Source organism: Leuciscus leuciscus (genome assembly GCF_965113295.1).
Source record: "Leuciscus leuciscus genome assembly, chromosome: 7".
Taxonomy (NCBI): Eukaryota; Metazoa; Chordata; class Actinopteri; order Cypriniformes; family Leuciscidae; genus Leuciscus; species Leuciscus leuciscus.
The window spans coordinates 13,181,795-13,198,649 of NC_138731.1; the positions used below are offsets into that span (position 1 = coordinate 13,181,795).

Here is a 16,855-nt window from a genome sequence, read left to right on the forward strand (position 1 = left end):
CTTTGAACAGTTTTTGCCCGCAGACGCTCAGCATCTCTGGGGTGAATGAGGAGTGGGCTGGCCTGGACTCCTGGCTTCTGCGTGATGATTGGAGGGTCTGTTCAAAGGCTGCATCTCCTTTTGATTGACAGCGATTTCATACAATAAAAAGTCGCTGATGTTGAAGCTATTCGAGCTCAGTCCCATCGCGGATTTTTCAAAGACAAACTGCTGCAATCATTTCTTGGTATTTGCTTGTTGAAATTGCTAGCCAATTTTCATATACATTTCACGCAATTATACATTTATACCTTTATTATATTATTACTTTTTATATATTTTAAATTATTATTAGTAATAATTAGAAAATAATTATTAAAAAAAAAAAAAAAAACATATTATTATTATTAGTATTATTATTATACTTTATTATATTATTATTTATACATTTATTATATTATTACATTAATTTTTCACAGAGCATTTTCTCGAAAAGGAACGTAGAATTTACGTATAAATAATTTAACAATTTTTATGATGTAGGCCGAAAATGAGCTTCCCCTCTTTGAAAGACCAGCAGCCGCCACTGATATACATGTATTTAATTTCCAACCATGTCAGTATGTTAAAAGCAGATTTACTTTCACAGTGGCAGAGTTTTTCTAGTTTTATTTTAGGCAGTCTAAAGGACCTTGTGCTGTTCTAGTGTTAACCCAGCTGCAGGTACACAGACTTTTTACTTCAGAATCTGTTACACTGTTGAGTGTAATGTGTATTAATAAACATTGTTTAGCTTTACTGCTTTTTTTTCTTCTTCTCGCAGTCCTCTATACATTATTTACTGAGAAGTGATCAAGGTTTAATACTTGGGGATTTCACCCATGCAATTGTTAAATTACTTTTAAGTGGACAGTTCCTGTGGAATTATCATGTAACGACACTGATGGTACACAACAATTACCTTAACAATTACACTTTATATTAAGTGGACAGTTCCTGCAGAGTTACCATGTAAGTACACTGTTATTATAGTGTTACACAGATGTTTAGGTTTTGCATATTACACAGTAAGTTGTGACCGTTTTACACTTTGTATTAAGTGGACAGTTCCTGAGGATTTACCATGTAAGTACACTGGTATCACAAGGTGAAACTTTAGTTGTAATTCAACATTAGTCCTGCCAGTCATAAATACATGGTATACACATAGGAATCATTATGGTTTTCATAAAGTTTCAGTGTATTCCAAACTGGTAACTGCAGTGTTTAAGAATGCATGTGGAAGTGGAAACAACTTGTGTTGTACATATTGTTGTTACAAAGTGTAGTTACATAATTCCTGTTACACATGTGTACTTACTGAAGTGAAAAAAGTGTTGTTATCAAAGTCCTGTTACACCATTCCGTGGGTTGTTACATATGTGTAGTTACACAAATATTACAGCTGTAGATACTATGTACCAATGTGTACTTACACTGTAGTTAAATACTATGTACACATGTAAGTTCACAGGTATTAGGGCCACTTAATATAAAGTGGGACCGATGTTATAATCAATCCACTTCTGTTTTCAAGCAGAACTTTCAATATTAAGTGAATTGTCATTGTTTTCTGGCCTTGAAATCTCTTGAAGTGTGCTCACCAGCTGCTCATTTCTTACTGTTTAATCCCAGCATCATAAGATCCTTGTTCTCACTTCAATGCTCTGCCTGGTAAACAGGTTTAACTCATACCGTAAGCTGCTTTCAGGTTTAGATGTTAGATGCCCACCAACAACCATAATCACAGTCTTTTTCTGAGCCTAATCAAATGTCTTATGTATTCAGATTCTGTGGTCTGCTTGTTGCTTCTAATGAAGTGGACAAACAGGAAGCTTGTGTCGGTCTGAAATACAATCTGTATTTATGCATTCAGGATTTAATAATGGCAGGAAAGCAATTAGGGTATTAAACAGACAGATGAGGTCAAAGCAGCCACAATGCTGAAAGAGCAGGGCTTAGAAGCACTGCAGTCTGTCGGCTATTTGCGATAGATTGCTTTTTTTACAAGGTCGGACCAGCTTAAAGAGCTTCTCTTATTGAGGTCATTGCCAGTGATTAGCTAGCCCTGATGGCAAGAGGTGGTTATCTTAAGGTTATGAAATCAGCACAAAACTTGAAAGTTCAGTTTCAAGCAGGGAATTTTATACACTTCAGCAAGCCACTTATACCTGTACATTGCATATACCAACGTGCACTATTATGATTTTAGGTCCATAATTGCTTGTTAATTATTACCTTTATATTTTAGCCTGAATTCTTATTACCTACTGATTCTCTTAATTAGTTTGTTAATTATAGAGTTTGACTTCATTGGCTAGCCAAGTATCTTATATAAAAATTTATTGGCAGTTGGCACAGTTCGTCACTGATCTTCTGATGTGAATCTATCCTTATTTTGCCTGGTCTTATAAATGCGGATAATTCCAATTCCTTTGGCATATAATAAATAAAAAATTTCATAATACAGAACTATGTTTTTACATTTTCTGATTAAAAAAGGTGAATGGCTATTGATGATTTCTGTTGCACAGCTCTTTGCCACAATGCTATTGTGTTGTCAGTGGTTGCTAGGACATTACTATGAGGTTGCTAAGGTGTCCTGAGTGTTATTTAGATGGTTGCATGAAATTTCTATAGTGATTGCATACTAACTGGCGCAAGACAAAAACAGAAGCCCAGACTCATTGGGAAAATGTGCCTGTAGCGACGTTTCTGCAAAATGACATTACGGTGCTTCAGTCGGCACTTTTAAAATGTAATGTCCAGTGAGTGGAGCTGTAAAGCATTTTCAGTTTTATCCAAAACAGATGAATGCAATCTTCTTGTAATGTGCAAGCAGACTCAGAAATCAAGGAGAGATGTATCTAAATGCAGGTTGGCACAGAAGGACGGCCTCCATTGCCGTGGCGGACAGCGCCTCCTCTTGGAAAGTGCCAACAAGTTCTCTTTCAGAATGGAAATTTGGAAGGACTCACAGCATATGACGTATGCTTACTTTGTCTGGATCCGAAGCGTTGGTATTGACGCATCTTTCAGAAACAACCTTTTTTTAAATCCAGCTTTGAAAAGCAGACCGGCGCAAAATGATTGGCGCAGAAGTGTAAGACTTTAGTGATTTTCTTCGGGACATCTCCTTCGAAATTTTTATTTAACCACCATGTCCTCTGTGACTCAGATGGTGGGAGTCTATGGATACTCTTATGTTCATTGGTGCATTCCAAACCACAACACTTTTAATGCCTATTTGGCGCAGACATTGTACATCTCCAGCTGCTACAGCGAGGATACAAAAATGGCGGACTCTGTGCTTCTCACTCAGGGCTGTGTTTGTGCTAGTGGGGCAGATCGTCACCGGCTGTGGGCGGGGCTTCTCCCTACTACAATGACGTCATTGTAGGGGGGAATCTGAATCAGCTCGTTTGAAGAGACTGCTTTTGATTTATGGAAAAAAATAAATAATTCTTTTTACTATTATAGGCTGGTTGTTCTCACTCATTGCGGACACACATTGGTTTTCAAACATCTAATAAAAGGGAATTTTGCATAATAGGTCCCCTTTAAGACATGCTTTTTGGGGGCATTAAATAAGGGCGCATATACAGTAAATTGACGAGCACAAACCCATAAATGTTGCATCTGAAAGGGAATTTTCAACAAATGCATATCCAATAAGGGCAGCTGCAAAAATAACCCTGTCCATGCCTTTTCAGCACAATTTTTTTCACTGTGTGTCATTAGTAAATCCTGACAGTATTTTTTTTTTAAGCCAAAAGAGGGTTTGCGCTGGCACAAGATTTTAGTTAATCTGGCCCTAAGTGTAGTAATAGTAATGGAACACCACTAATGTGATCAGTCTTGTCCAGTCTTTAGAGTTTCCTTCTATTTCATGTCTCTTTAAAATTATATCTACTGTAGATACATTTTCAAATATCCTATCTAAGGAAGATTTTACTTTTAGTTTGTTCAAAAGATAAAACAAGTTGGTTTATTTTTAGCTTTACTGTGCAGCCAATTATTAAGTTGTTCTCGCTACAGTAGATGTATCACAAAAACAGCCACCTTAAAGAGAGGACAGAGGTTGCTACAAATATAGATCTTACTGCTTAATAAATATTGTACTGGGATCAATATAGTAATGCAGTGGGGTATTGTTGCTTCCACATCTTAATTGCTACATCATTAAGTATACATCACCCTCTTCTCAGACTGAGAATGAAACAGAGTTTTACATTCTAATAAAACAAAAGAGAGATGCTTACCGAGTATTAATTATTTAACGTCTTTTAGACATCTTTATGAATAATTCTAGAGAATCTCTTTAAAAGGGTCTGATCGGCTCTGTTCCAAAACCTCATGCCTTATTAACCTTTTTTTTTCACTTTGTCTGATATCTTGGATTTATAATTTCTTTATTATTATTAAAGCAGTACATTTTGACACATTACATTTTCTCCTGCACAAAGTCTACAAGTATTGCTGCTTTGTAATTCATCCATAATGTGGTGTCTTTCCTTTTCAAAAAGCTTAAAATACTGCTTATGAAGGCAACAAGGTTTTGGAACAGAGAGTATGGGACAACGCTTCCAGATTTATTTCAATGACATGATATTATGGGCTGTCCTTGTGCCCAAATGGATGCTATTTTTGGATTATACAGCTAAGTAAGAGAGCAGTGTGTAAGGGTATATCAAATCCCCTGGTGTTCTGCTTTGAAATACTGTGAAGGTTGAAGACAGACCATAAGAAGCGATGCTGCAGAGTTTCATTCTTGCAGTTATTGTCAAAGACCTTGATAAGTTGCTCTTCGTCATACTGCAGTCACAGCACTCCTTCTTATATTGCAGAGTACATTGAATATATTGCTTCTACTCTGCAGAGTAATCCTGTCTAAACCTGCCCCTGCAGACCACCAGGTTCACCCTGACCTCTTAACTGAGAAACCCAACAGATCAGACAAGCCATTACTGAGGACTGTGATTGGCTGAGAGAGGTTTGGATTGAACCCTCTTAACCTGGTCTTCTGCAGATGGATTTATCGCTCTGGGAAAGTTCAGACTGTAGGTTTATAGAAGGCAGTGATAAAAACCCTCAAATAATATTGTAGAATACAAATCACAGTGATGTTCAAACCATTCATAAAACCCTAGCAACAACTCAACATCATAACAGCCACATTGTAATACCCTAGTAACCACTTGGAATGCATCCTAGCATTGTGGCAGTGAGTTTTCCAAGGGCAAAACCACTCACATTTTCTTCAGAAACTCAAAAAACTGAGTTCTTATCTGTTAGCTGTTTAAATTATGCGTTTGTTTTTGTGTTTACTTGTATAAATACTGTTTTTGTTTTCATTTTCTAGTAATCAGATGCAGGGCAGTCTGTAGGAGGGTGAAAATCCTGGAAATGATTCACTAGCAAACATGTGCTACTTTAATGTTTTTGAAGGAGCATCTTCAGTTACCACAGGGCAAATATGGGCTTAACATATAACGCCTACTCTATCGAACTTAATTAGCAAATTTCTACGGCGTCTAAATTATTAACATGATCAAAAGTTTGCTGAAAAGTCTGTTGTACACAATCTTTTCCATGCCTTCTGTCATCTCACTGTGTAACAGTGTGGCTGCTAGCCAACACATATGATGAACGTTTCCATTACCCTTCAAATTGCACAAATTGAAATTGCGAATTGAAAATACGCTCAATGGAAACGCGTCAATTCGCAAAAACTCCCATGTATTGCAAAACTGTTTTTACGCTCGCGTGAGGTGGCTTTTCAGGCAATTCGAAAAAGGAATTTTTCGCAAAACTGCCATGGAAACAGTTTTTGCGCATTTACAGGTCGCCTGACGTAGATGGTGCGGTATGTTTGGACAGAAGACGAGACAGAGTCCTTCATTAAACTCATAAAAGACAAAATAATTACGTGAATACTGGATTCTAAACAACAAATAAATGCCACAATCAAGACCTTAAAGCAGAGATGAGGGAGAAACATCCAGAAACACCTCATATGTGCCACTCACAAGTATTAGGGTCTTTCCTTGCCATTAATGCTTGGATAACATGCCTATGTCTCCTTTGATTTAAAACAATGGCTAGTGCGGTGGCTGAGATATATGTAAACCTACTAAGATCCATTGCCATGATTTTTGGAATGACTTATCGCAAGAGAAAAAAAAAAAACTTTTCAGTCGCATAACATCGGTTAATGGAAACGGCATCATTTCGCAATAAAAATATCACACAAGTTTTGCGCAAATCTGTAATGGAAAAGCGGCTAATGACAACCAACAAACAACTGAAATCACAGGGCTATAAATACATAGGGCAAACTAAGGAAACCAAACTAGACTCAGGTGAAATGAATACGTGACTGCAGAAACAAATGAGGACTTTATCAGTAACCAAAGGAACCGAAACTAAACAGAGTGGACAGGAACTAAAATATTTTACTATAATACTATAATATTAAAAGGACTGAAGTACAGAATTTCAAAATAAGAGTCGACACATCAGAACGTAAACCTGGCACAACACCCAGGTTGGGTGGGTGGTCCAGGTTCCGGCAGGGGTGGTCCCCTCCCCCTCCCACCCCTGCCGGAAGGCTTGTTCCCACGCTATAACCAAAAGTCCAAAAGTGGAGGAAGGATGGAGCTTTTGGAGGTGGACGAAGGAGGGTGACTAAGACTAGGACGCAGTGCCAATAGAAGGAGGAGACATAGTAGAGCCCTGGTGGACTGTTTGGGTGAAATCTGGGCCAGAAGAGGTGGAGAACCAGGTGTAGCCGAGAGGCTGATGGTTCAGGCCATAGACTGTAAAAAAAAGATGGACGACGCCCCTTTACTCTCTTCCATTGATGAAAAGTGAAGCCGCCAAAGTCCTAATATGGGAGTGAACGCGGGACCCGAGTCTGCGCAGTAGTGAGCCGGAAGTAAAGCCGCGATATAAAGGCTTTCACTCCCGCATAAATAGTTACTACAAAGTTTACTGTGAGAAATAAACAGTCATGGACATTGAAGATCCAATCTCCTCCCGAAAATCCCCCAAAAAGTCATATGGTTCCTTGTGACTACTTTGTCTAGAGAAGCTGTCAAACACAGCTGTCAATCATGACGTCACATTCCCATTTTTATAGCATCAAATAACGAACTAAGATCAAACTTTAAAAAAAAATGAACACTTAAACTTAAATAGAGTGATAAAAAACTACATTAAATGACAGAAAACATCTTTGGAAAAAATTTATTTGAAGTGTAATTTGATTGTTTAGTTTTCATCGCGTCCATTAGACCCCATGGGGAGGCAGGCTTTATGACCTATACTGGGACCAGCCACCGGGGGGCGATCGAGACACTTTGGCTTCACTTTTCAGCACTTGTGCGGCACGCTTGGTTCAGGGCATCATCTAAGGTCCGGAGGAAGTGAGGACCAAGGCAGAGCCATAGGGAAGGAGGAGTCAAGTGGAAGGCTGAGGTGTAGCCGGAGGCCCGGAAGTCCATGGTAGAACCAGGGTGACGATAAACCAAGGTGGAGTTGGAGGGACGAGGGAGCTCAAGGGATGACGGACCACGGTGGAGCCAAGGGAGCTCAGAGCTCTGCACCAAATTGCATATTTTGCTCAGATCAGGCCTCTGCATTTTTTTTTTCTCTAAAGCAAAAAAAAATCATGTTGATTTGCTTGCTCTCTTTGCTATCTCTGTTTGATTACAGTGTTAAGTCAAGGACAGAAAGTGTCTGTGTTGACAGATCCTATAACATGGATCAATGGTTCAGGACACGGTTGCTAATTTAGATGGATTTTAGCTGCAGTGAAGGCTCTGAAAGTCTTCTTTGTGTTCATATACCACATGTCATGGCACACATTTTTTTTTTCTTTTTTTTTTCTTAGCACCATCTTGTGGCAGTTTGGTGTTACAAAGAAACAAAAGAAATTGATGACTGTAAGATGTTTTCTTAGTGGTTGGTTTAGATCATGTGACTCTTGGGTTAGCGGTTAACCAGGAAATAACCGCAGTGTTCCAGATTCTTTCCATGCGGTTGGCCAACAAGTCTCATCTCTCTGTTTCCTTTACGATTTTGTGCCTCAGAAAGGCTTTGCCTTTTTACAAAAAAAAAGAGAGAGAAAGAAGAGGAAAGAATATAACAGTAAAACTTTCAACTTTACTCCTGCGTCTGCCTCTTTTCTGACTCCTGTTAGCTATCTGTCAGTGTTGCGTAGATGGAACACGCATCTAGGACCGAATAGTAAAAAGGCACCCGCACAAGTAGGTACTAAAGTTCAAGGAAAGCAAGCTCTAACTCCATCATTCCTCGTTCATTATCACGCCCTGTACTCCTAGACGGTATTAGTAATTCATGATGGTGGAGAAGGTTGAGGAAGCTACAGAGTGAAGTCAAGCATTAGAAACAAGATCTATAGACTCTGCTTCGACTAATAGATCTAGAAGCTCATCGGATAGCATAGCTGCTGCCAGGGCTTAACTGGAAGCTGCACGGGCCAGGACTGAATTCCTTAAAAAAGAATCTGAAATCTTGATTGAGAAGGCTCAACTGAAAGTTACAGAGGCACGCATGGAAGCGTCTCTGTCAGCTATAAAGCATGAAAGTGAGGTGGCAGCAGCCATTGCTGAGGCGAAGGTTTTGGAGGCAGCAGCAGATAGTGAGCTCATAGAAAGGATTTCTGATGTGAGAGAAGTTTCTAATCGCACTTGTGATTACGTCATGAATCAGTCTCAACTGAGGTTATTGTCTCCTGCTGGAGATGAACCATGTCAACCACCTCTAAAGCCCATTGTCCATGTGTTGAGGCCCGAGACAGGCCTTGTAGGCATATAAGTGTAGGGCTGCATAAAATAATAATAACAATAGCCTTTAGCAGGCGGCCTATAAATCGTCAAAACTGAACACTTCAGTAACACTACACTAGAGAAAAATCTAAGAGAAAAATATCATATGTTACTTCAAATGTTTCCATTCATTATGACGTTATGAAATGAGATTGGAGTAAGTAAAAAAATGAAGCCTAATGTTTGGTGCGTTTTGCTTTTCAAACGCACAGTGCGAGTGACTCAAACTCGCAGCGCGTGCAGAGACCATTTACTGAAGCCATCGAGCCGCTCCAAACTATGAAACATTATTGTTACCACATTACACATATCTATGTTTGAGCATATATCCACAAACACAGTATTTAACAGTAAACACGGGTCTGAACTAGGGCTGGGCGATATGGACCAAAAGTCATATCGCGATATATTTAGGCTGAATATCGATATACGATATATATCATATATATATAACATAAATTGTAAGAATATGACTAATAGTAAAGACTAGTACTAATAAATAAACATTAGGCCTATGCTAAAGTTATTAAATGGCAGTCCCAAACTAGTTTTTCTGAGGTGAAAAACTTTATCTCAGCGTACACTTATGTCACTGCCTGGTAGTTCCTATTGTGCTGGGTTTTCTGAAGTAGTCATGATTCGCCTCTCATGACATAACATGCTCTAAACACGCACGCAGAGTGGAAAAGGAGGCGCGGGGAGCAAGGATCACAGCGCAAATTTGAACTATATCCATATATGCGATATGGTCTAATTCCATATCGCATTTAAAAAAAAAAAATCAATTATATTCTATAGAACAGTATAAAACAGTAGTGCAACAGCAACTTAAATAAATAAATATAGGAAAAATTATTTTTTTAAAAATTAAAGTGCAGCCACAATATTTTAAAATAAAAGACATTTAAACTTTTAAATAGAACAGTATAAAACAGTATAGTGCAACAGTAACTTTAATGATTCCTTTAAAAAAAACTTAAAATGCAGCCATTATGTACTAAAATAAAAAGGCATTTAAATCTTTAAATAGTGCAGTATTTAACAATAGTTGCAACACCAACCTATAAAGTAAACATAAAAAAAATACAATTCAAAAGAGCAGCAGCTACACAGTAAACAAAAAATACTTTAAAACAAGTAGGCTACACATTGCAGTAGCATTTTAGCAATTTAGTATTGCTCATAATTTCAAGAGCAAAGGCAGATTCTTCTTCAAGAAGATGAGCATTTCTGCCCTCTCTCCTCCTAGCCTGTTCCTTCTTGCATCAACAATGTTTGACGCTGCACTGAACAGTCTCTCACTGTCAACACTGGTACAAGGAGCACCGAGAAACTTTGCAGCAGTGGCAGCCAGGGTGGGAATCCGAATTTGGTTGACTCCCCAGTACTGGAATGGGATGTCTGAGCGTGGGACTGTTTGCTCTGTCAAATATGTCTGTATTTGATTTTGAACTTGTGTGCTTGTGCTACTTGCCCCACGTTCCTCATCATGCTCCTGCAGGATTTCCTCAAACAGGCCTTTCAAGCTGCTCTTTCTGCTCCTGCTGCTGTCTGGCTGTGCTTCCATACGTGGGGCTTTATGGGGGTTTTCTGGCACTGTCTCTGCTCCCTCAGGTGTGGTCCTGCTCAGTAACGCCTCCATCTTCTCCACCTCTTGGGTCAGAGCATCCTTGGCCTGCTTGATGCTGTCTGCTCCTGTGAAGTATCTAAAAAAAAAGAAAAATAATAAATAAATGTCTTTATGTGTAAAATAAACAAATAAACAACCTCCTCCATAGTAGCTTTTAGTGGTAACATTATTAATGCAATTGTAATCAATAATAATGAAATATCTAGTTATCCAAAACACCATTTCAAAATTTTGTTTATAATATAGACATTTAATAAAAATATTAGACATACCTGTCTTTGAATCGTGGGTCTAAAAGAGTGGCAACTGCATTCAAGGGCTCATTCTTGATGGTCTTAAATCTTTTCTGGACAGCCTCAAGAAGGGTTGTTTTCATGGTTTTTATACCCGTGTCCTCCTCGTTCTCCCGAGCAAGCAGGCGTTTCAGCACTGTGACTGAGGGGATGACTTCAGCTGCAGAAGAGGTGGAGGAGCTAATCTGTCTGGTCAGTTCTTCAAATGGTGCCAGAACAATGATTATTTTCTCCAGTAAAGCCCACTGGTTAGCTGTAAGGGTCACTGGCAGGTCGTGGTCAGCTCCATATGCTGAAATTGACCGCTTCTGCTCCAGTAAACTCTCGACCATATAGTAGGTACTGTTACACCTTGTTGCTACGTCTTGGTGCAGACGTTTGGTGGGCATTTGGAGATCTTTTTGAATATCTTCCAGGCGTGTAGTAGCCAGTGGAGAGTGTTTGAAATGCCCGACTAACTTTCTACCATTCGCCAGTGCATCACTCACACTTCTCTGTGACAGTAGCCCTTCATGCACCACTAGCTGGAGAGTGTGGGCGAAGCATCCCAAACTTGGTACATCCATCTCGTCCATGGCTTTCTTCATGTTGCTAGCGTTGTCGCGCAAAACAACATGAACGTTGGACTTGGGGATTTTCCACTTTACTAGCAACCCCTCAATTGCTTCGGCAATTAATGTGCCAGTATGTGACCCTCGGAACTCGTTGGCGTGCAGCACCGCACTTCGAGGGGTAAATGTTGACTCTCTGTCCACCCAGTGTGACGTTAAACTTAGCAAAGACATGGGGCACACGTCGGAGCTCCAGTTTCGGAAATATATTTACGACCTGGCAAACAGTACCTTGGCTCCAAATGCTCCATTAAGCGGCGAAATCCCACATTTTCGACGACAGACAGGGGTTGGTCATCCAGGACAATAAACTCCAAAATTCTGTCGGTTATCTTTGATGCTTTTTGGCTGTCTTTGAGGAATTTATCTCGTCGCTGGAAGGCAGCTTCCAGAGTTTGCTGCTGCAGTTCGTCCTTCTTTTTCCCCTTAGATTTAAATGTGTCTTGCTCTTTAGCGTGACGCGTCTTCAAATGTTTAATTAAGATGCTGGTGTTGAAATTTGCAACATTTGTGCCACCCCTCGAAATTGATTCCTTGCATATGTTGCATGTTGCCGTCTTACTGTGGGGAACATCCCACTGTAAAATACTGCCAAACCGCCGACATGATGCGCTAACGTTAGCTTCTTTTAAGGAGGCGTCACGTGATCAGTTCTTCTTCGCCCCTCTAAAACAGCAGCTGCCGATGGCAGCACACCGCAACTGTTTTAAGAGCGGCGAAGAAGAACTGTGTTAGAGCTAATGGAGCTAACCAGTAAATAGATTCCTATTTCTAATAAATTAAGTGGTATCGGATCGGTGCCTGGACTCCAGTACTCGCCGATACCGATGCCAGCATTTTCGGCAGTATCGGACGCATTTTCGATACTGGTATCGGAATCGGAACAACTCTAGTCTAAACATTATAATATTCACCATATTAGAGTAAACACTCATACTAGCCTACTTTTATATCATGCTGTGTTTTATTATCGAACATAAAAACATCCTTGTGTACATGTATATAAATTTAGCATTACTTCATGTTTTTACTCCAATCTCATTTCATAACATACATTTTAGTCTGGCACCAGTTTAACTAGCAGCTACAATGTAAAGTTTATACAACAATAACATGCTTACTATTATGAGTAGACATGTCTTACCTTAAAAATCGTTCTCATCTTCAAATCGCGTTTTTCTAATTCTTCTGAGGTAAATCCAAGGTAAACAGCACAGCACAAACACAGTCTTCCAAACTCGATGAAAAGCAGATGAGTACGTTACTGGAGTCTCTGATTCTTTGTTTTTGAGGTAATGGGCGTTTACAGCGTTTTAGAAGGGAGCTGGGTGTAACTGCGGACAAAATAGCTGTAACTGCGGACATCGAAGAGATGTTTCACAGCTTCATTGTGAAAGAGGAAGATAGAGACTTCCTTCGTTTCCTCTGGTTCAAGGATAATGACACCATCAAATAGATGATCGAATACCACATGAGGGTGCACGTGTTCGGTAATAGTCCATCTCCTGCTGTAGCCATTTATGGTCTCCAGCGAGTAGCGGCTTATGGTGAGGAGTATGGTTCAGACGCCAAACACTTTGTAGAAAGAGAATTCTACGTCGATGATGGACTTTTGGCGACACCCACAGCTTCGAGATCAATCAATCTGTTGACACGAACGAAGAAAATGCTGGCCACTTCGAATTTAAGACTGCACAAGTTCGCTTCTAATAGCAAGGAAGTAATGAATGCATTCCCGATCAAAGATCATGCGAAGGGACTCAAAGATCTCAACTTGGAAGTTGACCCTACTCCTATCCAACGTAGTCTCGGACTTAGCTGGGATGTGAAGGGGGACACATTCACCTTTCATGTAACCGACATTAAGAAGCCCTTTACTCGCAGAGGGATACTGGCTACTGTCAACAGTCTCTTCGACCCACTTGGGTTTGTTGCCCCTATCATCATTGAAGGGAAATTCCTGCTATGAGAACTGCCAGTACCATTTCCTGGTTGGAACTAGGAGCTGCGGTTTTAGATGCAGAGATAGCAGAGACAATCACAAACGAGCTGGACTTCACTCTAGATGCTGTGGAGTTTTACACGGATAGTAGAGTTGTATCCACAGAGTGTCAAGCCCAATGCAATGGCACTATGAGCATAACCCTGCAGACCATGCCACCCACTCCATTCCAGCAGCTCTGTTGGGCACCACCACCTGGCTTACAGGACCTGCCTTCCTGTCGTAAATGGATCAGAATCTGTCTCTGGAGGAGAAGGAATTTGACCTCCTCGAGCCAGAGTTGGATACAGAAGTTCGTCCTCTTGCTACTACTGTATCTGATGATTTTCATCTTAAATGTCAACGATTCGAGCGATTCTCTTCTTGGAGGTCATTAGTCAGAGCCATAGCTTTTCTCATACATGTTGCCCAGACTTACAAGTCGTCTGATGATACAGAAAGAGCCTGCAGATTGTGGCACTATTGTGCTAAGTCTCTACTATTGTGCTACAGTGAAAGAGTTGTTACAAGCAGAAGAATTTGTAATCAAGAGCGTTCAGAGAGGAGCTTACCACCCATAGCTTACCTGCATCGCCAAAAGAAATGACATCCCAAGGCACAGCGCTCTGAAAAAACTGAACCCTTATGTAGATAGTAGAGGCCTTCTCAGGATAGGAGGTCGGCTTAAAAATTCAACTCTGGATCTCAAAGAGAAGTTTCCTTTGATGGTTCCAGGATGCAGTCATGCTGCGAAGCTACTTGTGGAGCATTACCATGATCGAGTCAAGCATCAGGGTCGTGTGTTCACTGAATCAGCTATCCGCAATGTAGGGTATTGGATTGTTGGTGTTAGGAAGCTTATCAACAGCATTGTACACAAGTGCGTCATATGCAACAAGCTTCATGGGAAGGTAACTGAGCAGAAGATGGCGGACTTACCCATTGATCGCCTGAGCACTGAACCTCTCTTCACTTATGTTGGTCTTGATGTTTTTGGACTTTGGACAGTCGTCACAAGGCGCACGCGAGGAGGACAAGCTCAAAGTAAAAGATGGGCTGTTCTTTTCACTTGTATGAGTATTCGTGCCATACATATTGAGCTGATTGACTGCATGGATTCATCCACCTTTATAAATGCCATGAGAAGGTTTTTTGCTCTGCGAGGACCTGCCAAATAAATCCGGTCTGACTGCGGGACCAATTTTGTAGGAGCCTTTAAGGAGCTGGAAATTGTGCTAAATGATCCTCAAGAGCCTAGTGTGAGGAAGTACCTCGGTGGAGAGGGTTTTTCATGGGTTTTCAATCCACCTCACGCATCCCACATGGGAGGAGCCTGGGAGCGAATGATAGGAGTCTCCAGGCACATACTAGATTCCATGCTCCAACAGATCAGTCCTTCCTGCTTGACACATGAAGTGTTGTCTACTTTGATGGCAGAGCTTACAGGAATTGTCAATTCAAGACCCCTTGTTCCTATTTCCAAAGACCCAGATTCACCTTCCTTGTTGACAACAGCCATGCTCCTAACTCAAAAGGGTCATACACTCCTCCCACCTCCAGGTGACTTCAAGGAAACCAACCTCAATAGACAGCAATTGAGAAGGGTGCAACATCTCACCAACACTTTCTGGGGCAGATGGAGGCGTGAATACCCCGCGACGCTTCAAAGCTTTTCACCAGCAGTGACAAAAGAGTCAGAACGGTTGAACTAAGAGTTGCAAGGAATGGGACAATCAAGACATTCCTCAGACCTATATTGGAAACGGTTCTGCTCATGCCAACAGAGGACTGACATTTTGTGTGGTCTTATGTGAACATTCTCAGGTTTTATAGTGGTCTCTAAACAATACCAGGTGGGGAGTGTCATGGCACACATTTGTTTTTTTATTTCTTAGCACCATCTTGTGGCAGCTTGGTGTTACAACAAAGAAATTGATGACTGTAAGATGTTTTCTTAGTGGTTGGTTTAGATCATGTGACTCTTGGGTTAGAGGTTAACCGGAAATAACCACAGTGTTCCAGATTCTTTGCATGTGGTTGGCCAACAAGTCTCATCTCTCTGTTTCCTTTACGATTTTGTGCCTCGGAAAGGCTTTGCCTTTTTAGAAAAATTTTTTAAAAAAGAGAAGGAAGAGGAAAGAATATTACAGTAAATCTTTCAATTTTACTCCTGCTTCTGCACCTTTTCTGACTCCTATTAGCTATCTGTCAGTGTTGCGTAGATGGGACACACATCTAGGACAGAATACCACAAGTCATGTGCAATATGTGGTTGTGATATCTGAGCTTGAGTATTTACAAGCCATTTTTTTTTCCATATGTGAAGTAAATTGCAAATATGAACTTCTAAGTGAAAAGGGATGCTCAACAAGAAATAATGAAGGGCAGAACTTTATTCTAATTACCTTTAATTTCAATGCAAATTGCACCTTTTTTTGATGTCATGGCTGACCCTTTTAAAGGGGTGGTTGAATATGATTTCACTTTTCTAACTTTAGTTAGTGTGTGATGCTGCTGTTTGAGCATAAACAACATTTGCAAAGTTACAATGCTCAAAGTTCAAAGCAAAGGGAGATATTTTCTTTTAAAGAAATTGCTTTTTAAGGACTACAACAAACGGCTAGTAAGGACTACACAATATAACTCCCGGGTTAGTGACATCACTAACCCTAAAATTTACATAAACCCGCCCCCGGGAACGCGATTTATAGATTATCAAGACAGAATATGCTATTCATTGACTATAAGATAATTACACATAAACTACAGAAATTCACCAACTAACCATTCAGAAATGTTGTCTACATGTTATCACTTCTTCTTGAGTCTCTCCATCTTTCTGACTTCGGTTTTAACATAAAAGGCAAAAAAATAAAAATAATTCCAGTGCATGTCTGTGTGAGGTAAAATGACACAAGCTCTTGAAGCTCCGCCCTCTGTACTAGGAGCAGCAGCTCATTTGCATTTAAAGGAACAGACACAAAAATGGTGCGTTTTTGCTCACCCTCAAAAAGTGACAACTTTAACATGCTATATAAAAAATATCTGTGGGGTATTTTCAGCTAAAACTTCATATACACACTCTGGGGACATCAAAGACTTATTTTACATCTTGTGAAAAGGGCATTATACCACCCCTTTAACAATCCAACCAGAGACAAAACGTGTGTGCAATAAATATATGGGTGGGCACAAGGTTTAGACAGAGTACCATGCAATTTTAATAAATAATCCACACTGACTGTCACCCTGCTTTCTCTGTTCCAGCGGTGATGTCGCGCACCTACGAGGCTCCAGGTGAAATGGGGAAGGCTGTGATTATTCCCAAAGATGAGCAGGACAAAATGAAAGAGCTCTTTAAAATCAATCAGTTCAACCTGATGGCCAGTGACATGATCGCGCTCAACAGGAGTCTGCCAGATGTTCGGCTGGACGGGTGAGCACGTGTGTGTTTGTACAGACAAATGCTT

The 16,855-nt window shown here is 40.3% G+C and overlaps 1 protein-coding gene across 4 annotated transcripts in view; it reads left to right on the forward strand.

Annotated features, from left to right (window-relative positions):
• The window catches only part of galnt13 (polypeptide N-acetylgalactosaminyltransferase 13), a 128,438-nt gene that overhangs the window by 14,815 nt on the left and 96,768 nt on the right, over window positions 1-16,855 (forward strand). For all 4 annotated transcript variants that reach the window (XM_082176156.1, XM_082176157.1, XM_082176158.1 and 1 more), the window contains exon 3: window positions 16,653-16,821. In XM_082176156.1, coding sequence (XP_082032282.1) covers window positions 16,653-16,821 — 169 coding nt within the window. The remainder of the gene's footprint in view (window positions 1-16,652; window positions 16,822-16,855) is intronic.